The sequence below is a fragment of the Ambystoma mexicanum genome, chromosome 8, assembly GCF_040938575.1.
Source record: "Ambystoma mexicanum isolate Mex_15411 chromosome 8, UKY_AmexF1_1, whole genome shotgun sequence".
NCBI classification, from domain to species: domain Eukaryota; kingdom Metazoa; phylum Chordata; class Amphibia; order Caudata; family Ambystomatidae; genus Ambystoma; species Ambystoma mexicanum.
Window position 1 is genome coordinate 1,657,406,998 of NC_090929.1, and position 24,758 is coordinate 1,657,431,755.

At 44.1% G+C, this 24,758-nt stretch overlaps 1 protein-coding gene across 3 annotated transcripts in view; it reads right to left on the minus strand.

Annotated features, from left to right (window-relative positions):
- The window catches only part of CACUL1 (CDK2 associated cullin domain 1), a 598,839-nt gene that overhangs the window by 208,760 nt on the left and 365,321 nt on the right, over positions 1-24,758 (minus strand). For all 3 annotated transcript variants that reach the window (XM_069611925.1, XM_069611923.1, XM_069611924.1), the window contains exon 4: positions 6,621-6,716. In XM_069611925.1, coding sequence (XP_069468026.1) covers positions 6,621-6,716 — 96 coding nt within the window. The remainder of the gene's footprint in view (positions 1-6,620; positions 6,717-24,758) is intronic.

Sequence of the window (24,758 nt, forward strand, 5' to 3'; positions counted from 1 at the left end):
AACTCTAAAAGGTCCTCCCTTTTAAAGGACAAATAATGTGTCTCATCCCACAGGATCTCCTCACCACCCTGGGGCCCATCTCCTCCCAGGTGATCCTCCCTCGGTACACCACCACCAAGGTCAGGAAGCATCTGCCTTCCCTGGCCACCTGGGAGGAGACTTTAGGCAGGGATTTAGTGAGGGATCTGTAGGATAAGCCAGGAACAAGGAAACCATAAGGACAGTGTGCAGAGACTGACTTGAGAAAGCAGTGGCAGACCATAGACTGGGATCAATCACATTGGTTAGCGGAGCAAAAGGAGACGCTGTTTATTGGTAAGCTTGTTAACCTGGTTTTGTTCCTGTGACAAGTCACATGGTTGGAGTCAGGTTCCAGGATACTAGAAAACCCTGACCTGTCCCACAGTGAAATGTCTCCATTGGGTATCAAAAAGGGGGCCTAAGGCTATATTTTTGAATGTGTACTAAGCACAAGGAGAATCCCATCTACGCATCCTATGGTAGCGCATGGGGAGAGAATCTGGATCATGCTGACACCAATTCCTTTGGAATTTTCCTTGCAACCATGTACTCAAACCTATGATTGGGAACCGTTTCAAAACTTTTGTGCTCAAACCATCACCCACCAAGACAATATCACATTCAATTACTTGTATAATATTTTGAATTATGTGATTGACATTCTAAACTCAAAAACATGCTTTTATTTTATACTATGGTTAAATAATATCCACATTAACCTTGATAAGTTAACGGCATGAAATGAGTCCATTTTGCCTCTGAAGTAGCATGTCGCACATTATGTTGGCATGTGGCAATTAAAGGTTTAAGGACCATGCTTTGAATTTATAGGGCAATTTATAATGAGGAAAAGTAAGCAAAGAAAGAAAAGCTTGATTTTAAAAACAAACGTGAGCTGCAGCCCGTGTGCAGCATCTCCATAATTACTTGTGCAAGGGAAAATGTGTGTTTTTTTACAGCCCATCTACAATCCAAATTAACTGATAAAGCCAAGAAAATTCATCCTACCACTTATCAGAAAGTATCCAGCAAACGTTTATTAAAATGGTGAACTGCCCAATCTCAGATGAAAAGTACAGATTGTCAAAGGAAAAAGAAAAGCAAATTGGGCCTAGTATATCATTTAACGGACTTAAAATCAGCTCTGAATTAAAAAAAAGAAACATCGAGAGGTCAAAAAAATAAGATGTGAAAAGGGTGTAGTTGCAAAAAGAAAGTTATAATATTGCAGCAGTGTTTTGTGGAAATGTAAAAAGCATAGGGGTAAAAGAAAATGTAAATTTAAACGCTGCAATTGTGATTGAAACCAACATGAATGAAGCGAGGACTGAACTGCCAATTGGTATTCCAACCCACAACCCCCCACACCCCAGCAACAAAATGCAGGATATCGGGGTTGCCTTCAAAGAAGAAAAAGTGTAAGCACTGGTCTTAAAGCTTGCCATAATAAAAAGCTTACGGCTGCTTGGATCCTGGTTCAGAGTCATACCTGCAATAAAAATAAATGGCACCCATTTATAACTTGCATCTGTCACAGGGTCTATGCTAAAGACCTTAATATGTACCCCCTGTAGCGGTTCCCCTGAAGAAATCAAATACCCCATCTTTCAGGGGGAAAAAGTTTTAAATCGACACCATTTAGCTGTACCAGCCAAGAACTGGAATGCCATTTCAGATTGTGATTTATCTCATTGCATAAAATAATGCCTTTTGAATTTTACATCGGGAATTAAGGCCGTAAAGACTTAATTTATTAAAGTTATGTTCAGCTCCCCAACTACAATGTTATCCAAACCAGACTTCAGATTACAATCTTGCAGAACATCATTCCCAACGTAAAATAGGCCCTCTGCAGTCATAACTTCAGGCTTCCAATAAATATTGAAGACATAATACAGTCATCTCCTTCCCTTTCCCTAGTTGGAGAAACTGTCAAAACACCAAAGAAGGAATGAATCGGCTCCATTTTTGCAGACAATGAATTGAACTAACAAATACATTTTTATAGCAATGAGTAAGTCTCCTGAGGGGCGATCTAATAGACCTTTAAGAAAACAGAAAAAACATCTAAAGTGTGCAGGTCCACCAACCAAACCTATTGCAATATTATATTGAACTGGTTAAAACACAGAATATCTGTTGAAGAAGTAAATAAATGGGTATGGCCTTTTGTGTTCCAAGAGAACATTGAAAAACTATTGTTAAATACACATTTTAAGGGGCCATCCTCCTTTCTACTGTTAATTAAAAGACCAGGAAGCCAAGACCAATCAGTTTAATTCTCCCCCAGCTCCTGCTAGGAATTTAAAAAGTATACTCATCTTTAGATATTACCCCCATCCAAGCTATTTATGTTCAGATTCAATTGTGCCTGCTTATCATAAAATGTCAAAAACTAAGAACAGAGTTCAACAGTTTTAAGCTGCATTTGTTACCAAAATTGAATAACCGAATCAAAAGCTAGTACATGTTTAATTACTGATTTATTTTAATGAGCAAACCAAGTTACACTTAATTTTATGTTAATAAAAAAGTTAAGTATATTTTACTTAAGATATGTAAAAGGTGCGAAGAAAATAAGTAGTACACATACTAACCTTTTTCCCCAAAAAAATCTTTCCCAGAATCTTTTTTTAAAAAACTTTTCTGCAGCTTCAAAATGTTCATGAAACTTCATCATCACTAAATGCCGACAGGAGCCACTACTGACTAGAGGTATCGCACTCTACATTACATTTTGCTGAATACAGCAAAGGTCTCTGGCAGGCGAGGATAAATGTGTCCATGAATGGGGCAAGCTGGCCTGCTAGAAGTGTTGTGTACTCTGCCCACTCTACACCAAGCGGCTCCCAGCTGTGTGTGGTCTATGGAAAGCTCGAAAAATAAACCGGCTTTCAAGGAGTGATGCACCTTAGCCAGCAGTTGCATATATTAGCACTCCGTCAGAGGGACACATGGTATGGATAGACTTGGCCTTTTTCATAAATTCTTCACTTTTTTGTGCCAAACACCTGCACCCAAAACAAATTACATTTAGGTATAGACCGTACATGATTCATGCAATTCCCCAGAAAAGGAACACATCCACATCAGATGCTTAACAAAATGTCGTAGATCGAGCATGGGATTTTCCATTCAGAAAACTAATTTTAACACTCACCCGCATGGTGCAAAATTTCCCAAGTCACTAGCCCGCCATAAAAAAGTCAATCGCCACCTCAGTTCTATACATACAGAGAGCATAACATTTTTCGTACTCCTCAACAGTCAAATATCTCTAGCTAGTTGCGCGTGCACATTTTGAACCCTGCTCTCCTCAATTATCGTGTACTCAGGATATGAACACGTTTCATGGGATAGTAAGTGGCAAAGGCCAAAAATCGTTCTCATGAAGTCTAGACAATGTAAAATGTGGTGATGTACAGCAAATATTGAAGACCATATCGAAGCCTACAACAATTATCCCAGTACTAATGCAAAATATTGATCGCACTGTAGGACAAATTGAGAAGAAGATTATACACCTGAATTGCTAGCAGCAACTTCCCTTTTTATCCATGGCAGTGAATAAAATCACCTTTACCTGTGGAAAAGTAACTAACGTGGAGGGAACTTTCAAAAGCAGTTTGTGTGATTAACCTACCTAATCCTGGACTCATTCTGCTTTGCTGTCAGCATCTGGCTATGGGTAGCAGGAGAAGAAATGTTAAGTTGCAAGCTACTTCCCAGGCATAAAAGGTCCCTCGCCTCTTCAGTTCCATACAGGTACAAAACACACCATTTCTTACGCGGCAAGTGCACATTCTAGTTCATAGAGTGCACCAAAACGAGAAAAGGGCCTAGAAAATCTGTGCGCCAACCCGTGTGTTATAGAGACACCTACATTAAATCAGAGCCCTGATGAAGAACCCTTATGCTCGAAACACTTGTTGGCTCTATGTCCGACAGGTTCACTATATTGTAACACCTGCACATCCTTCAGTTCTATAGTTTCATGACAGGCCCATTTGTTCTGAGAAATGTGTCTATTCGCTGCCAATTACTTTTGCTTGAACTAATTATGAATGCATTACAATCCAAGTAAACGTGAAGTGCATGTGCTATTTGTATGCGTTTAACCAAGGGTTAGCACATGGATATCCTAGGCCCTTTTCTCCTTTTTTTGCACTTTCGTTTGGATTAAGGGAAGGTCCCTTCTCACTAGGATTCACAGCGACACCCACATCACAATCAGTTAGTCTAAGTGCATCTATTGGGGTTCCCACTTCTTGCCCTTCTAGTCTATGTAGGACCACTTTTGGCATATATTGGCATATGTGTAGCTTTCTGAATATGGTGCTTTGGGACCTTTGGGCATTAACAAAAATAGCCTAAATATTTGACTTTGATGCAAAGCAAAGTAAATTAAGCAAGTTTCTTATGAGGTTTTTGACAAATTATTTTAACTGTTGACTTTGCCATCCAATATTACAAGGGTTGCACAGCTGCTCTACAATCCTGTCCGAGAACTAAATATCAAGCCCCAGAAAAATATGTCCTCCCTAACCGTGAGAAAGTAGCATTGGAATGAGTGAACATCACTCGTACAACCCTATATTATGCTTAAAACAACAAAAATGAAAGGATGTGTTAAAGAAGTTTCAACGGCCAGAATCTTTATGCTCCATTAGCACCCAGCGCACTGAACTTTCATTGTATTCTAAGCACAGATTGGTGCTTTCCCGAGCCTTACCTTATGGTAAGCCGTGTCACGTTGCACCACATCTTCGTCTTGCTGATGCGGCCGCCATTGGAAAGGGAGAAGGTCTGCAGGTAGTCCCTTCTCCCTGTTCCATGGCACCACATAAGGTAATACCTCCGGGGCATTCGTAAAGGCCCTCGTGCAACTATGGGCCCCAGGGCCATTACCTTATGCAATAATGGGCCGCAGGCTCGGGGGCTTACTGCCCGAGTCAGCTGATCATTAAAGACTCTTCCACAGCCTAAAACAAGCCTTGGAAACTCTACAAATAGTAACTTCATTAGACAAAAGAACTCCAACTGACTCTGCATTTTTGGCAGTTAATGGATTTGTTTTATTTCAAAACAACGATTCACTTATTTATCAATGATCTTGCATACCTGCATGTCAGCTTCTAATGCAGCAGGCATGGGGGGCTGAGGCAAATCAGTCACATGTTAGGGGTCCTAATTTGTTACTGCTTGTAAACCAACACTACCAGCCTTTCGGACAAACCTTTCATGCAACTAACCTTCTGCTGGCCTTTCAGACATATTATTTTTGCAAATCCCCTATGGTGAAATGGGGAGGACAGGGATGCAAGGGCTAAAGAGTCACGAAAAGGAGGGAAAGGTGTTTTGTGCCTGGGGAAGTGGTCTAAACATTCCTAATATATGTCTAAGGCCAGAAGTGGATGAGGCTGTAACCTTAGGGAATATATGCTGCGCTACCTCCACTCTGGGCAACACAGGTGATCTAGATTTTCACTTTGTGGTCCACAAGCTGTTGCGCCTCCAAACAATGGGGTGATTCTGTAGCAAATCAACTAAGACCTCTGGTGCAGGACTCCAGCTAAAACAGCAATCAAATGTATGTCAGGCCTGCCCTTAGCACTGCCAGACTCGACTGAATATCAAAGTTAGTTGGGTAAGAAATCCTGCTCCCTGCCCACCTCTTTCAACCAGCAAGCCAAGCAAAAGAGGGGACTGCCCTCAGTTTTAGCGCCCACTATCTCAAGCTCCTTCAAAATGACAAGCTTCAACTTCCATAAAAGTGCAGCGCACCAGTAGCATCCCTTTGTTCTGCCCGTCTTTTGCAGTGACATTGCCTGCCCCGCCAAATTCCAGCGAACGGAGAGCAGGGGAGAAGCCTGCAGAGAATCTGGAAGGGTCAAGGTTGGGCCGCATCAGCCTTCAGCAAAAATGGTGTTCCAACTGCATTCTTCCTAAATTATCCCCCACCCCTGGATTATTCTTCAATTAGTGAACTCCATCTGAAAGCCGTACCCGTCCATTCAGGTAAAGCTCAACCAAAACAAGTAACCAGAAGAACAATCCTTTAGCTGGATTATGCGCCCATAAGTATTCACTTTAGCATTCTACCCAAGTTAAGGATTGCATGCAAAGACCAAGACAAGATCCAAAACCAGTCTTTCTACTCAATTTGTAGGGACATGTTCCTATGAACTACTGGAGCATGCTGCATTATCATTGTTATGCTAGCCCAGATATTTTCCATACAAAACGCCTCCTTTTCTAGTGTAAAAAAAAAGTCTCCCCTGCTATGCCCCCATCATGTGGCGAGTCTCGGGATAACATGTACTGGCCACAGAGTTACTGATGAATTTCAATACATTCAGAAAGAATTGTACACTTTGTTCGCTAAATCATTTTTGCACTTGCATTCTTCCCTCGGCCTCATTCTGAAGCAGAGTCATAGTAATCAAACGTATTCTATTCATTGTGCCCCTGAATGCACTGAATCCCATTGTATATCAATCCTACTTTCCATTTCCCAGGCGCTCTTCACATATGTAATAAAGCAGATGACATTTTGACTGAAGGCAGAAACGTGGACCAGGCTTACCTCCACTACTTACCATATATATGAAAAGAGGCACGATGCTCTGCAACGCTCCCATGTATTGTGCCAGAGCAACATTAAATCTTTCAATATAAAGATCTGGAGGGCTGACCTGTAATAGAAGAGAGGTACAAGATCAAGGTTTTAATCGCTAGGTAACTTCAGTGCTGTGTTAATCCACACTAGACAAAGTAGGGCTCGGAACGCAGGCATGGGGCGACTAGGTGCCCCTGGGGTCTGTAGCACTAACACCGGGAGTGCATCTGCTAAAGGGGGCTTCCTCACAAATCAGGAGCAAGCGATGGACAGAGAATACCATGAGGCAACACAAGCTATGCAAGCACTTTCAACACATTGATACAGCATGACACAAGCAAAGAGAGCTCACCCAAAGAAAGACTCGACCCCTGGTTCCAAGGGGCTATGCTATAAACGCTTGAGTGAGCACTCGCAACTCACACTAGGGCACTCTAAAATATAAGCAAGGTAACATCGATCTCTCCAAGCGGATATTAGATATTAGATAACACATTTCAAACAGAGGATGTACTGAGAGTAACTGATCAGCCCCAAAATATTTACATGATTCACCAAAGAAACGATGAGCAAGCAGAGCTAGTGTAAATATCTGTTATGCTAAATCATGTTGCTGGTTCTTCTAATAACAATTTGTCATTCACATGGTATTTTACAGCATTCTGCCCTGCACGAAAAAGCAATGGGGTTGTGGGTAGTGGGGCGGGACGTCCGCCACAAATAACCACTCCAACAACCGTACTAGGTGCAGGGGCGTTTGTTATAGAGATTACAAATAATCTGATCAAGGGGTTCTCGGGAAGATTAAGGCCAATCAGTATCTTGGGGAAGTTTGGTGTTGGGGACTTCCCTTTCCATCTCGACGCGCATGAGCTTATCCCGCCTCCCTAATCCAGGCGTCCCTAATGGGTTAGTTCTACTGATTAGAGCCACCTAACTGTCTTTCTCTTACTGTCCTCTTACTAGTCTGCAGCTGCTTTCCCTAAATCGATGGCTGGCTAACTCCCCAGCAGACTTCAAACTGTCCCTCTCGTGGCCCCTAGGGGAGTTGTAGGGATCTTACCTTCTACCAATGACTCGCCACACGCACGCAATCTCACCTGACCCTCCTCTATGTTGGGTCCCAAGATGTTCTCCTCCGGCACGACTTTAATATCCCTCCGATGTTCCACTGCCTTCCAGCCTCCACCCTTTCATGTTACTTCTCTTATTCCTCATCTCACTACTACCACCACTCTACTACCTCCTCACTGTTACCTTCTCCTTCCTCCTCCCTACTACTCCTGTCCCCTAGTCACTACTACCTCCCAATTGGTACACCAGCCCTCTGCTCTTACCACTTCCCATTGCTACCACCTCTTACTACTTATCACCCCACTAATGCTACTATTGCAGCTCTAACACTACTGCTTCCATTTTCACTCTAGTCTCACTATCCCCCTCTGCTACTACTATTACCGCCGCCAACTACCTTCATCGCACTACCTCCACTACCATTACTGCTTCTTCACACTACAACTACATTACCTCCTCTTACTCTTACTACACTCACTCCTTACTGTTAGGAAAGATTTCCATTTCATATGTAATTTTCCCTCCAGTTGTGCACCCCCAACTTTTTGCTGGTGTTAAACAACATCGTCTGACTTTACCAGAGGAGCGCAGCCTTCTGCTGCACTCCTCTGGCTTTTTGCTCACTTTTTTATGGGGAAACTGACATGCCCTTAAAACAGTCAGTGCTGGAGACTTTGTTTCCCATAGTCCTTTCCAATGTTGCAACTTTTCTGCAACAAGTGTACAATGTACCTTCCAGTATAGTATACTTGAGTCTCTTAGTCATTTCCAAAGGTCATAGATACTCTCGAAGGATTTTTATTTTATTTATTTTTTTTTTTTTTTAGGAGAAGTGCAGATGTGCCTTTGACAGGGCTGGTGGCAGCTTATCATTCACATATTTTTAACCCTTTCTTGCCAGGTAAACCGCAATTACCGCGTCTGGCACAGTTAGGTGGCCTGGCTCCAAAATGTCCACGCCACAAGGTTCTTTGTCCTGTCCTTTGGCCATCTGTTAGGCAGAAACCTGTGCAGTTCCCTCTGGGACCACTGCAATAGATTTAGGACTACAGGTGTTTGGCAGTAAACCCACTTGGTAGCAGTCTGTACCACACAGATTCACTTGGTAGCTGTGGTTGAGCAGTCAGACTTCCCTCAAGAAGAGTTAGGCAGTATACGTAGTATTCACAATAGGTCAAGAGCACACAATAGAACAAGTAAGCACTGACCAGGGAGGGCTTGGTGTAAAAGAGATCTAATTATTTATTTAAAACCACATCTAGAAAAACACACAGGCACTAATAGTAAGCAATTCAAAAACACGGTCACTAAAAGATATACACTCCCTTAAAAGAATATTAGACAAGTCTTAAGTAAAGCCCCACTTATTTTCAGACAGCGGTGAGCGCTTAACATAGATGGCACTCTAATAGTTCGTTTTAAAAAGGTAGAGAAAAGCAGAGAACAAATTGAAACATATCCCAACACTTTTACAATAAGATAGCAAGAGAGGAAGGCAAAGTAAAACCGTGAATTCAGAGTCAGTAGGCCGGATCCGCTTTAAGAGGATCAAAACCAAATGTGTCCAAGGTCACACGGTTGCAGTGCACAAAAGTCATGTAAAGGTTCAAAAAAAGATTGGACCACAGAAAGGGACCAGTTAGAGGGTCAAGGCGGCTAGCCCATGCCTGAAGTTTAAGGAGTTATTACCTTGTAGCAATCTTTAGAAAGGGAGGCCTGGCGGACACAGTACCTTAAAGTGGTGAGAACGCTCCAGAGGGGGCAGTTGTTCCTGGCAGCGGGTGCAAGTCGGTGCTTCGTCCAGGGGAAGAGGATCTCGTCGTGGAGGAAGACAGGAGTCCGTTGCACTGCCAGGGAAGAAACCAGCCGCAGAGTTTCTCAGGTACAAGGAGCGGTCCGGTGATTCGCGGTTCAGTGGTGAGTGGCTATCCGGCCGCCGGGGTGCTTGGCACGGGCAGTTCGAGCACAACCCGGGCTGGGGTGCGAAGAAAGAAAGGAAAACTGGTTGTGCCCACCAGTCAGGGGAAGAAGTCTCTCCAGCCAGGAGATCTTCTCTATCGTCGGGAAGTGGTGAGTCGGTTCAGCAGGGCTCCACCGGTGGTGTAGTAGTGGTAGGTCGGCTCAGCTTCTCCATCGTCGGATTCTAAGGTCCTGTGGCGACTTCTGAAGTTCCAGTCCCCAGAGCCCTGCTTTTATGCAGAAAACCCCCATTCACTCAGCCTAGCTGTCACTCAAACATGCTAAGTGGTGAGCCCGCCGGCTCACCACTTGGGCCAATCACACAAGTGTGCGACCTGAGTTACCAAGGTAACTCGGTCCAGGGTGCCTAAACCCCCTCCCACACCCGCTGACCCAGACAGAGAGGCACCACTTTTGGAGGCTTCTGTGGAGAAGCCCACCAAAAAGTGGAATAAAGGGCTCGACTTGGGTTGGGTTGGAGTCACAGAAGAGAGCACAAACGCCATTTTAGAATAGAGTCTTGGCAAAAAATACCAACCGGAGAATTAATATTAATTAAATAAACCGGCGATATGTTCGAGGCTATGAGAATTAAATAATTAAAGTTGGTAGCCTCGAACAATGGGAAAATCCTATAGGAAAATATTCGCGGTCGAATATAAAAAGTAGTTTCCACTGACACCAGCCAAAACTCGATCAGGGGGGACGGAGACGTGCCCCCTCGACTAACAGACCCCAGGGCAATCGAATTGCCCCGACCAGTATGTCCACAATATGATGGTTTGTACTGGTTTCTGTTAATAATTTGGGACTAGTAAAGCCAATGGTGACTTTACATGCCCTGGGAGACAGTAGTCAGTCCCAGGGTATGGAGTCTATGGTGGGGGTCACTATGACACCCCTGTGTTACTGTACGGAGGGTGCTGTGTAACACACATAGGAAAAACACATGAGACCCTATGGAGTAAAGGACCCCATAGCCCAAAAAACACATTACCAGTCAAAGGAATACCATAAATCATGTCCAAGAGTGGGAGGAAAAGAGTCTCACTCTTGGCAGGAGGAAAAAAACAAACTCCAGAAATCCAGCAAAACTGCTGGGGGACTCACTAGGTTAGGAGATTCAGCCTAAAGAGAGAATTCTCCCTAACACCATCTTACCCCTTCACCTGCCCCAGGTCGAGCAGACCCGGGTTAGGCCTTATTTGGGCATGCATTTTCCCACAAAGCGCCAAGCTTTTGCAGGCTTCTGCATGCCTTGTGTGTGCGCCGCCAGGATGTGGGTTGGGATGTCTGTTCCCAATACATATCCTGGGTGCCAGAGAGTCTGGAGTGCTGTGAATGCCTGGGACCACTGTGGTCCGTGATTTGGTCCACGTATGGTAGGCCTGTATGCAGATCTCCCATTGGGTCCTCTTTGTTTTGGCACAAAGGAGATTTTGGATAAGAGAAGGCCCCAAACTCCCATACCATGTTCTCAGTGAACGAAGGATAGGATCCAAGTATCCTAGTATCCTGAAACTAAGAAGCAGAGTCGAGGAACCGCTGGTGACCAGCTGGAAGGTTTGGCACCACCAGCACGCTGCCGTCCCGTGGGACCCCTCTGCATCTGGTCATCCTAGAAGGTCTGCAAAGACTCTTCAACCCATTGGAATAGTGGGACCAACTATTCTCGGGACCTTCATCAAACCCTGCAAGTAAGCTCTCTCGGCAGTGTCCCTGGGCCACCCAGTGGGCTGACCAGCTTACGCAGACTCTTTGCCCTGACACCGCTGCCGTTTCGAGGCGGCCCTCAAAACTTGGTACGTTGCTAGCTCTGTGTTCACGGCACTCTCACACCGAATTTCCAACACTTGGCGTTCCCAGGTTTGGAGTAAAGGGAGTGCACCCGAACCGGAGTATACGCAGTTACCGTGTCGGCCAGCTGTGTTGACGAACTTTGCAGGTGCGCTGCATTTGTGCCCCTCTTGCCCCTGAAGACTGCTGCAGTGAAACTGGCCTGAACCAGTCGCTTGTTTTGTTCCTCCCCTCCCCTCCCTTTCTGCATCCCTCTCCCTCACCTTTTGTTTTTCTCTGGCTCTACCAGAAATGTTGTCAGGCCTAGTACGGTAGTCGACTGTTTCCATTTCCCTCCCACTCTCCCCCTCCCTTCCTTATCTATGTCTTAGCTCTTGCACTATCTGAAATGTCGTCTGGCCGAGTACTATAGTTAATTTCACATCCTTACTGTTCATGGCCTGTAAGAATGTCATTGTATTTTCCCCTTGTTCCCTCCCTTGCCTTGAAGCGCTTTGAAACACATTGTGTATAGGCACGATATAAATAAACTATATCAAGCAGAAGGTACTAAAGACTACTTGCACTGCTCATTTCCTTTCCCTTTCATGCATTAACCCTTTAGACCCCAATGGTCTTGTATATATGTATTTATATATGATTGTGTTGGCTTAAAAGTATTACTGTGATTTCAGTGTTGAAACTGAAAGGCCTTGAAATAAATGTATTTTTAATGTATAAATACATCTGACTGGGAGGGATTTGAAATTGTCCTTTACTCTGTGTGCTCATTGAGATCTTTCATTCACCCTAGCCCCTCCTGAGACCTAGTCTTGACCGCGCCAAGCTACATTGGTCTGGCTCGTCCAGAAGGTTACCCTGTTCCAAGAAACTAGACTGGCCTTCTGAACCTCTGCCCAACAGGTCAGAGTTCAGAAATAAATATGTACGCACACGTGTGTACACACACACACACACACACACACACATCTCTCCAGTAACCTCCACGCTCTCCTCCTCTGCTCTCAGACGACCTCCTCCACCTCCTGTCTTCACCCAACTTCAACCCGAACTAGACTGTTCCCAGGAGAACTTCTACATTTCTCACCCCTCCCAGGATTGTCCATCTCTCCTTGCCAAGGACTTACATGATCTCAGGGGGTGTGGCAGGAGCAGGCTGAGGGGAAGCTTCAACAAGTGGTTGTAAGCAACATGCTTTTTCCATTCTGTCTACTACTGGCACAACATGGGTTGCACAGGTCTGTTACCCCTACCCCCATTATTGTAGCCTTCTTGTAGGCCTTTCTTTAATAATACCATCTCTGGTGGGCTAGTGGACTTCCTTCTTGTAAACTCGCGTTCCGGCTGGTCTGCTAGTTGTAGCCGGGCTCTAGTCAGTTTGTCGCTTGTGCAACGGGTTTTTCCAGCAGAGCCTGCAGCTTTGGCAGCCCTGCTGCTGCCATGCTTTCCTGACAGTTAAGGAGGGCTGGGAGTAGGCCTGAGCACACGCACGCTGGCAACCGTTTGGGCTTCTCGTGTCGGGCTCTCTGCTTCCCCTGACAGGGCCAGTTCCTCGGCTCCACCACACTAACTAAATTAACAAAACTGAACACAAATTTTAAAAGCAAACTCTTGACAGCTCCATACTGCAGGTCAATTAGCGCTCTTCTGTTGGCCGCTTCAACAGTGCGTGTCCCTAGCTAAAAACACTCCAAATTGCTGGAAGACCAATTTAATTACTATTAATGTTCCCAGGGATTTAAGACCAGGAAACCATGCCTGAAATCCTTGCCTTGTATGAATGCTGCATCAAGGTATTCCCCTTGTACTACTCAAAGGTCATGCTGTAGTGTTGGTCAATGAAGACCTGCATCTAAATGAAACGAACATCCTTTCGGAAGCAGTGGAGGTATGTTTGGCATTCAGCATAGAGAGCCTGCAGACAGATGCTCACTTACATCTCTGGGATGAAGATACTACAGATACCCTACGATGATCCTAGTATTTGCAAAGTGTGCTTCCAATTAAACAAATAAAACGCTAGTTTAACTTTGGCCGTTCTTGTTGTGATGGGTTTCGTTCAAGAGTCCAAATAAGAGTAAAAAATTAAAAAAAAACATCTGTCGACAGCTAATTTAAGGCAAGTAAACCTAAATTGTATTGACATAGGTATTTTTATTATGGGTTTTACACTGTGCTCCTGTGCAGTTTGAATTGTCTCTTGGCACTTGTGTGGCCTGAAAAAGGTGGGCCGGGTTTAGATAGTAGGGACAGCAGAAAGAGTTACTGGGCCGAACGTATCTGGTTCTGCATGTGGGTGGGTCTCCAGGTGGTTTGTATCAAGAGGACCCAAAGCATCTACACTCAAAGAGGAGCCTTGTGTGCCACTAGTGCAAAGATGTAGGCTGCGTAGGCTGGGAGCAATGTACGTAACAAAATTTGAATTATTTTAGCCGGTGAGAGGAGAAGGCAGTGGAGACTCCATATGTTATTCAATGCAGATGCCAATGTAGTGTTGCACATTGAAGCAGAGTCACGGGGGTGCGGGGTGTAGAAGAGTTTCAGAGCTCCTCACAGTGGGGCAAAAACCCCTGCAGCAGGGTAGCCCACCAGGGGACAAAATCACAGTGGAGCAAAACTAGGACAGAAAACTTGGAAAAGCAAGCAAAAAAGGAGACCTCCAGGAGCAAATCAGAGTTGGGCGACATAGCAGTGGGTGCACCAGGACCACACAGTGAGGGCATCCAGGAGTGTCCTCCTGGGTCTTCATTGGACATCTAGGCGTGTGTGCGGCAAGACTACCATGAGCAAATTAGTGCAAATTTCATTGGGACATATGGAAGCAAATTACAGCAACCCATCAGCTGGGAGCAAACTGAGATGCAAAATAACCAACATACTGTGTGTCCAGTCGTTACCATAAACAAAAACAATGCTCTGATGTTAAAGGTCCTCCTTAAATCAGATAGAGTACAGCTTCTCTGGATCACATGCGCTACTGATCCCTCTGGGCTACACAATGCAGTGATGGCAACAAAAAGAAAAAGGAGACAACTGCTCACTTCCCAATCTGATTAGAGTAGGAGCATTTGCTTAATTGTGCACCATAAGGCTGTTTTGATGCTTCCAGCATCAGGCATTACATATTACAGGTCTAATAACTGGAGTAGCTAGCGGATACCTGCACACTGGTGTTTGAAAGCATTCATTGACAGTGGATGAAGCACAGCTATGGAACTCTGAGAATTCTCTATACATTCAGACTGCTGCTCGAATCCTCTCAAGGAAGGCACAGGAGAGAAAATGCTCACCAAGCATTAATCTTGAAAGCAAATGGCATTTGTCTGACGGACTAACTGTTTTTCGACACATGCCCTGCTATGGAGAAAGTACAAAACAGAAGAGGCCTCAGAGGTCAACGCAGAGCCTTGAGACGCAAAAAGCGCCAAAGAAGAGCACACCCTAACTAAAGTAGGCAACCCTCATGTCTGCCTTACAATCTTTCATTCCAATGCCCCCAGCAGCCGTTCCTTCCATGAACACATGGTTCAGAATGGGAACTCTGCCTGCTGCTCTACATACAAACTTAAATAAACTAGTGTCAAAATTGAAACTATCAAGAAAGACAGTGGCCAAAAAGGAGATAAATCCGACAATATCAATTATAGACTTGTGTGGATATCAGGCTACTTTATATGGATTTTAAACACAGGGGCAATATCTGAAATGTGAAGGCGTTTTCAGTGGGAGAAATGCCAAGCAACAGATTTGAACCATGTTCATTCTCAGTAGAGGTGCTCCCACTTGAATTCACCCTAAGTAATCCGAGGTAATCCAGACATGGACCCCTTGCTCATTGTGCGTTTAGTGAGGCTCAGCTTCGCCACACTAAGGAAGCCCTACAAAGCTGAGACGTGTCTGGAGTTGCTGATGGTACTCTTGTTCAGAGGAGAATTGCCTAGCATTTCGGTGCTGGACTGCCCTTGTGGGTGGGACCAGACTGATATGCAGATGGATATTTCTCCTCTGTGATGGTGCAGTGAGCTAACACGTGCTTTAAGACCCTCCTGAGTAGAAGAACTCAAACTCTTTTTGAATAGCTAGATCACCTCGTCTGGACTTGTGTGGATAGCAGACTACTTGATATGGATTTTAAACAGCAGCAATATCTGAAATGGGAAGACGTTCACCATAGCAACAGGTTTACTTTGCTAAATACGTCTCGGGTTCTGTAACATTCCGTCTTGTAAACATTTCTTTCTATGTGTCGTCCTCCGCCTAAGGTCGTCACACAATGACAAGGCAGCCTTCAGAACAAGCTGCTTCTCCGGGGAGGCTGGAGAGCTAGCTGCAGACAAGGGGTGACCTTGTTGCTGCCGCTGCTGCAGCGGTCACTGATGCATCCCATATGCAACCTTGGATGAAGGGCCAGGCACCTTGACCCACAAGGATAGTTGTGAACAAATCCTCTGAAATAAAGTACTCTTGACAATCTAAAAGCAAGTGCTTCGATGTCTCAGTTTGTACATATAAAACACAACCTATATGTTCATTGCATGAGGTCATATTTACCACGTATCCCAAGTACCCTTGAGTAGGGAGTAGAGTCAATCAAATTCTCAAAAATAGAGTTTGCCAAGAAGCATTAGGGAATTTACACGAGTACGGAGAACTCGTGCAGTCTTTTCTCCTCTTGGGCAAAGTTATTGTAGAGTTTGTATCTCAGGAAAGAATCCCTTGTAGAACACCACTCCACTTACCTGAGTTTTCGCCGAAAAGCTAGAGGGTTTGTCACAAAGAGTTCAGGAGTCATCCACAAGTACGCCTACTATGTTGTTACATTTAACTGTAAAATCGTTAATCGCCTCAACCGTTCCAGCGTATGAGAAATTGAAAAACGACGTATAAATAGTTTGGTGGGTTGAGCAGCTTACAGTAGGAGAAAAGTACATTTGACCAAGGCTTGCAAGATTGTAACCCCAATACATAATCGCACAACTCACTGGTACACAATTGGGGGGAAAAAGAAAACTTCATGGTAATCCTTTGAGCCTAGCCAGTTTATCCCGTTTCTTTAACTGCAGAATCTCAACCCCATATACTATGCTGGTAACAACTTTCTTTTTATAAAATGTGACAACCGGTATCAAATCGACCATATTTACTATGGATTCTTGTCATCTGTACAGGGAAAAGATATTTCTGCTTTCAGCTTAACAAACACATCCTCGATATTCAGTTTCCTAAACACAGAAATCTAAGCCAGGCAACTGAGTAACCACCTCTACGTTTTTATTTTCGGTTTTCCAAGAATGCTGCAATGGTTTTTTTTTGTAGAGGAAAAGCAAATTATTTCTAATTTAGTAGTGTTTATGACCATATCAGTCAAAAAAACAATCTGAAGGAGAAAACATTCCACATGTTTCTTCAGAAGACAGTGACTGGTAAATAGTAGACATCTTCATATATTAAGCCACATTTTTAGGATGGCAAAATATCAGAATTGCCATTGCATTAACAGATCGCAAGGTTACCCTCACCTCCACACCCCCAAAATTGTTAACCCACACACAAAGGTGACTAGAACAGCGGCATGATCACTTCATTTGCCTCTGCTACCTTGAATAAAGAGCAACAATAAACAAGAGGGAGCAGGCCAAGAATTCACAATGCAAGAATGACTAGCGCCTTCATACCAAGTAGGTCTACGAAGAGCGGGGGTTCGGGGTGGGGGGTGGAGGACATCTCCCTACAAATTACTATTGAGCTTAAACAAACCCCCAAGTTGCAATCACATTTGCCCATCTATAACCCTGTGTAGCAAGCACTCTAGTTACTCTAGAAGTTGCAGTCGAAAGAGGGCAGTCCCTACCTTCTAAATTAGAACAAAACCTTCAAGTCTCCTGCTACGAGTGTTTCCTCATGCCAGGCAGAAAGAATTTCCACTAAGGCATCCGTTAGTAATCTACCAGTCTGCTCTCCATCAGCACTTTATGCAACCATTCATAGACTTTGTTCATAGCATAACGGCCATGTTTAAAACCCACAAACGGCCATGCCATTCCTTTACCTGTGTCCCGATACAGTTTTGGACCAAACTACTTTAATGTTCCATTTCGGGTTTAACCAGTTGACACATTCTGATAGATTTATGCTGTCCAAGAGGCGAAGGGCTGGGGGAGGCATACTAAAACATCCACTTGCAACAAGCTGCCATACTGCAATTGCATTCACCTGTAACAAGCTTCTGTAGGCTAGGATACAAAGAGGGAAATCCTTAATTGCAATCCACTGCTGCAAGCTAATGAAGCCTGTATTTGTATTTTATTCATTTGTATAGCGCTCCAAGGGCATCTGGGTGCCTTTCGTACATAGACATGTTACAGAAGGTACAGTGACAAAAATAATGATACGCAATATACAATAATATACATCCAGTAATAAGCATTTGGGTATGCTATAGTTTACAAAAATAGGAATATTTATTACAGTGACATTTCTTAAATATCTACATGTCTAAGACTACCTGGGGTAGAGGTCTTGTGGCTATGGTATCTAGGATTCTTATGCGAGGAGCAACATTTTGGCAAGTCTCCTGAAAGGGTGGTAGGTGTTAGGCAGAATCCTGTGCAGTTCCCTAGGGGAACACTGCAAAAAGATTAAGACTACAGGAGTAAGCAGTAAACCAATTGGTAGCAGTCTGTACCACCCAGATTTACCTGGTAGCTGTGGCTGAGCAGTCAGACTACTCTCAAGAAGAGTAGGGCAGTATATAGAGTATACACAATAGGGACAAAAACACAGTTGGACAAACAAACACTGACCAGAGCTTTATATCAAAAGCATATAATTATTTATTTAAAAAAAACTTTAGGCAATACACTCGCACTCTAAATCAAAAGCAAGTTAAAACATTAAACACCTCACTTGATAACTATTAGACAAGTCAGATTTAAAACACCACTATTTGTTAAAACAGATGTGAGCGCTTAACCTAGATAGCACTCCAATAGTTAAGTTAAAGCGAGAAAAAGGCAGGGCATAAAAATAAAAAACCGTTCCCAACACTTTTAGAGGTTCAAAGCAAGGGAGTAAAGGCAGTATACACTGTAGAGCCAAAGTTCATAGGCCAGGCCCACTTTAAATGGAGCAAAGCCAAATATGCCCAAGATCACACAGTTAAAAATGCACTAAAAGTCTTTGCAGAATGTTCAAAAGAGGTTGGGGTGATTCGAGAAGTAAAGTTAGAAGGTCTGGGGCCAAACCAGTTGGAAAGCCAAGGATTTAAGGGTCACCTTTAGCAATCCGTGGAAAGGGAGGCCAGGCAGAACACAGTACCTTAAAGAGAGGAAGCTCCAGCGGTGGCAGTTGTTCCTGGCAGTGATTTGCAGTTTGTTGTTTCGACCAGGAGAAGAGAGCATCTTGTCAAGGAGGAAACTTGGAGACAAGGCACTGCACAGGGATGAAACCAGCCGCGGAGTTAGTCGGTTAAAAGGTGCATTCCTTTTGTTCACGGTCAAAGTGGTGAAGCTTGGCTATCCGGCCGCCGGGGTGCTTGGCACGGGCGATTCGACCAAGAGACGTCTTTGGAAGGCGAAAGGGGCGAACTGCTTGGTCCCACCAGCTCAAAGGAAGAAGACTCGTCCAGCAGAAGATCTTCTCTTGTCGTTGGGAAAGTAGTGAGTTTGTTGCAGCAGGGCTCCACCGGTGGTGTCGTCGTTGCAGATGGCTCAGCTTCTTCCCTCTTTGGATTCTTAGGTCCTGTGGCGACTTCTGAAGTTCCAGTCCCAAAAGCCCTGCTTTTATGCAGAAAAGCCCTGCTTTCATGCAGAAAAACCACCATTCAACAGCCTAGCTGTCACTCAAACATGCTAAGTGGTGAGCCGGGCGGCTCACCACTGGGCCAATCAGAACAGAGTGCGACTTGGGTTGCTAAGGCAACGCAGTCCAGGGTGCCAATTCCCCCACCCACACATCCTGTGGAACCCAGAGTGGCACCAGTTGGAGGGGTTCTGTAGAGAAGTCTGCCAAAGAGTGGAACAAAGGGCCCGACTTTGGTTGGAGTTACAGAGACGGACACGAACGCCATTTTAGAAAAGAGTTCTGGCAAAAAGACCCAACCGGTGATTTAATATTAAATAAATAAACTGGTGGTATCTTTAACATTGCACCAAAAAATAGTGCGTTTAAATTCAATGGGAAAATCCCATTGGAAATATTCTGGTGGAATAGTTTGGGTGGTAATCACTGCCACCAGCCAGAAACTCGACAAGGGGGGACTGGACAGTGCCCCCTTGGAAACAGACCCAGGGGCAATCGAATTAACCCCTTCCAGTATGATGATTTGTACTGGTTCTGTTCACAATTTTGGACTAGTAAAGTCAATAGCGACTTTACATGCACTGGGAGACAGTAGTCAGTCCCAGGGTATGGAGTCTATGTTTGGGGGTCACTATGACACCACTGAGGGTGCTGTGTAACACATACACAAAGAAACAGATGATGTCCTATGGAGTAAAGGACCCCATAGTCCATAAGCACACAAAAAGTCAGAGACATACCTCAAATCATGCCTAAGAGTGGGAAGAAAAGAGTCTTACTCTTTCACTCTTAGCAGGAGAAAAAAAACAAACCCTAAAAATCCAGCAAAGCTGCTGGGGAACCCACTAGGTTTGGGAAATTAGCCTTATAAGAGAATTCTCCCTAACAGTATGCGAGTTCAGATCTTCGAGGTAGAGGTAAAGTGTTCCATAAATTTGGCTGCGAGGACGGGGAAGCTACTACCTCCCACCTTTTGAAGCTTGAAGCTCGGGATTTTGAGGCAATTTGCCTGCACTGATCTCGACGGGCGATCAGAGGTATTTCGTGAGAATTTCTTAGTGATGTGCTAAGTTAGCAAGGCATTTGTGGGTAAGTGAAAGTGTGACAATCCTTTGCTCAAATTGAGAGCCAGTTCAGATTACGTCTTACATCAGATATATGCTGTGATCGAGGGATATTCAGAGCTGCCCTGATGGCATTGTTTTGAAGAACTTGCATCTTTTTCACGTTCTGTTGTCTGGTTCCGAGATAGAGTGCGTTACAGAAGTCTAACTTGGGAGAGCACTAGCGCTCTTGCAATAGAGATGCAGTTGGATGTGGAGAGGAATGGGCTGCAGGCTGTAATTAGCTTGTATGCTGTTGCGGAGGCGGACGCATTAACCTGCCTTGATAGGTTTAGAGATGAGTCGATGTAGATGCCAAAGGTTTTAACATCCTTGGAAACCTTGATAGAGTTGCCATCTATATTAAAGGAATCAAATTGTTTGTCTAGCTTATTTAGTTTGAACCTGGAGCCAAGGAGGAGAAGCTCGGTTTTCTCGTCATTGAGGCAAAGTCAGTGTTTAGCCATCCAAGCCTGGATGAAGCTGTAAATGTCATGCAATGCTTTGGTATCAGTGTTAGTCTTCGGTGACAGGTATGAGTATCTGGGTGTCATCCGCATAATTAGTGTAGGTGACACCCAGATAGTCAAGGTTGTCGAACAAAGGATTAGTGAAAACATTGTATAAAGTCAGGGCACACAGAAGCCTTGTGGTACACCGCAGGTGACTGGTGCAGATTCGGCTGAAGCTATGGATGAGAACACTCATTGATCTATTATCCAAGAAGGAATGGATCCAGGTATTGGCTTTGTCAGAGAAGAGTGCTGCTGATGTTATGTGTGAGCAAATGACTTTGTGGTCTACTAAGTCAAATGCAGCCGACAGATCAAGTAGTAGGAGGGCAAGTTTGCCTTGGTCTTTTAACTCCTCAATTGGAGTTTTTAGGTCTATTAACGCCTGTACGGCGCTTAATTGGAGACAGCTGCCTCAGGGTGCAATCAGCTCCACCGTGTTGGGCTGCGGGGGCTTCGTAAACTCACTCTGGGGACTTGAAAGTCTTCTATCAACTGCCTTTACCTGGAGTTCCTGCTTTATGCGTTTTTTGTTTTACTTCCTTATGCTATTGTGCTTTTGGCTACTGAATCCTACCTGCGGTTGCTGCTTTCCAGCGTATGTCCCGTTTGCTGTTAAAGCTAATCCTTTTTTCTGTAGTCATTGGTGCTGCCTTTCTGACTTTCTTCAAGACCTTGTTTTGCTTTGAGCAACCCCCCTTCCCCACCCTCACGGCTCACAGACCTGTCTTGTTTCTGACAAAGCTGCCCTTCCAGCGCATGTCCCTCTGCAATCCATGTTTCATCAATTTAAAGCACATGCTCTTTAGTATAATTAATATTCTGAACCACGTAGTGGCTGAGTTTGTAGCGACTTCTTGTCTGTGACTAGTGCACTGAGTTTCCTGAACCACATATTCACTGAGTTGAAAGTGCCTTTCCGAAGAAAGTGAAATACAAGAATAGGACGGGAGTTCTGACTAGAAATCTTAAACACATCGAGAGATAGAGTTGAACCTATGCTAGCTTCACAAAACTTATCCCTGGATATGGCCTCCCCTGAGGGCATGGCAGACTCCATGCTCTTTAGCATTAAGGTGGTTGCGGGCACTCTAGCACCTTTAAAGAGAAAGATGCACAAGCAGGATATAAAATGTAACCCATGGTTTACTATGTAACTTAAGTCACTCAAGAGTAATCTGGTTGGCATCAGTTCCTCTTTAACCGTGGTATCATCACCGGAACAGCTTAAAGGTGTACAAATAGTCCATAAATGTTTTTTTTATACAAAATACCAAATAAGTACAACAGCAGACAAGAATATTTTAGAAAGCAACCACATTTTAATATGGGTGCTGTCTTCATATGTCATGGATGGGAGTCATGCCATGATAGGGTTAGACCCAATAGACTCAAAGGCACTGCCATAGGTATGCCACTTCAGCATTGTATGGCCAGTTCCTTCCATATTATACCAGTTATAGCTGCCCATCAGGTATTGTCATTACATAAGTGGAGACCCTATAATTGCCAGCTGCTGGGATATTACAGTATCCAAAAATCCAATAGATGGAAGTCACCAACAATGCACAGAAGCATTAATACTTTGATTCATGATAACCATTTGTTATTCATATAGCGCTTTCGCCAGAGCGCAATTAATTCCAATCGAAGTTGATACTCATTTTTCAAGCTCGGAAGAATGAAAGGCTGAATTGGCCTTGCCAGGATTCGAACCTGTAGATCACACAGATTGCAGCAGCGAGTGCTTAACCCCTCTGAGCCATCATACTGTTTTGCTATTAAAAATACAATGCCACAATACGAAAACATGTTAAAACTGGCAGAGCAATGTAGGCTAGACACGCAATAACAGTCATCATGCTTGCTGTAAGCTTGATGGTGCACAGTACAAAATGTCATGTCACAGTAAGAAATACCTTGATGAGTTGCACAAAAATGACAATCTAACCACGTATTAACACTTGCTTACTTTATCATAGATGCTCAGAAAAATATACCAGTCTACAGTAAGGAAAGGCTAGACTGGAGGCACCCAAATGCCTGTCTAGCCAGGTAATTATACTTACGATTCCTTTATCAGATGTTCAGTACAAAATGTCAAGCCACAGCAAGAAATTGCAGGATTAGCTTCACCGAAATGTTAGTCTAGCTACGTTAACACTTATGATGCTTACTTCATTATATATTCCCAGAAAATATGCCATGACGCAGTAAGAAAAGCCAATAATGGTTGCAACCAAGTGCCAGGCTAGGCAAGTAATAACACTTATGATTACTTTATTATAGATGCAGATTACAAATGTCATGCCACAGAAATAAATTACTAGACTGGCTGTACCAAAATGCCAGTCTAGCCACTATATCATGCCTGGTTTATCATTGCTGACCGTTATGTATTGTGTTAGTGCACGTCTCTCTTGACCCACCCTCTCCCACACTTCTCTCCCTCCCACTCTCCTGCAACCCGCAAAATCAACTCCTCTGTCCAGCATTACCTCAATGTCCCTCTTCTTCATCCCAGTACCTATTTACGAAATGGAACTGGGGGTAGTGAGCTTACAGGAAATGTGGGCCCCTGTGCTGGTCTGTTTTCAAAAAGTCTGTTTTCTTCCTGCTGCAGATTCCCATATGTGGAGGTAAGGGAGGTGGTTGAAATCCTGTTAGTATTGGCGCTGGATGTGTGAGAAATTCGCTGACATCTAGATGATCATTGTAAATCAGAGGTGATGGTGTGTGTTTTCTTGATTTAATCAGCACTTACTAAGTGCCTCTTAAAACAAGAACGCACACAATCAAGTGTCTGGCAGTACTAAAGAAAGAAAGCATAATGCTCGCCTCCTGTCCCGCCATAGAATCAAGTGTCATGACCTCGGATTTACACAGATGAACTAGATGTGAGCGGACTTCTCACAGATCCAACGCCAATACTAACAGGGTTTCAACCACCTCTCTTACCAATGTATGTAGCAAGGTGCTTCATAGGCAAGTACTGGGACGAGGAAGAGTGGCACTAGGAGTTATAGATTAGCAGTAAGTAATCCAGGTATTTAACAACAGCACACACATTCACACACCACTTGTTCCTTTATACATGCACCCATTCACCACTCACACAAGCACACCCAGCCACCCAGACATCATGCGCGCACACTCACTACATGCTATATACACACACATACATGATGCGCGCACACACACTTTTACATTTAAACAATGTATGTCCTTACCTTTTAGAATCAGTTGCTGCAGATTCTTCTCTGCGGGCATGACTGGCTCCCATGCTCCTGCATGAACGCAAGGAACCAGCTCTGGCCATGCCCAGGAGCCAGAGCATCCATGTCCTGGCGACTGGCTCAGATTTCAAAACGTGATCATTTCTTTTTCAACTCACTCGCACTGACTTGAAAAATAAATGCTTTCTCTTTTTAATCCGAGCCCACCCTCCCAGGGGGTGGCAATGGCAGTGCCAGTGGTCTCATGGGGATTGCCAGGGGTTGCAGTTGCGACCACGTCCCTGTAATGCTTTATATTTAATAATATTCCTAGAGCGCTATGTTTCCAAGTTTGTGTGTGGAAACTTTCCAAGTCCCGGATACTTGTTCTGATTCTTGGTTCACAATTGCCTATATGCCAACATTCACGTCTGCCTTTTAAGTAGTGCTTGTATAACTTCGGTCTAAAGAGTCTGTGTACAGTTTCTGGGCTTTGCTTCTTTTTCCTCCCCATCCTGTACTTTATTTCTAACCACTCTGCTTTTAAATCTTGATAACAAATTGGTCCGCTGTTGTGTCTCAGCTCTGTATCAGTATATAGTGTGACCCCCTGGGTTAGTCTTCATTAGGATCAGATAAGGGAAAGACTTTGGTGGCC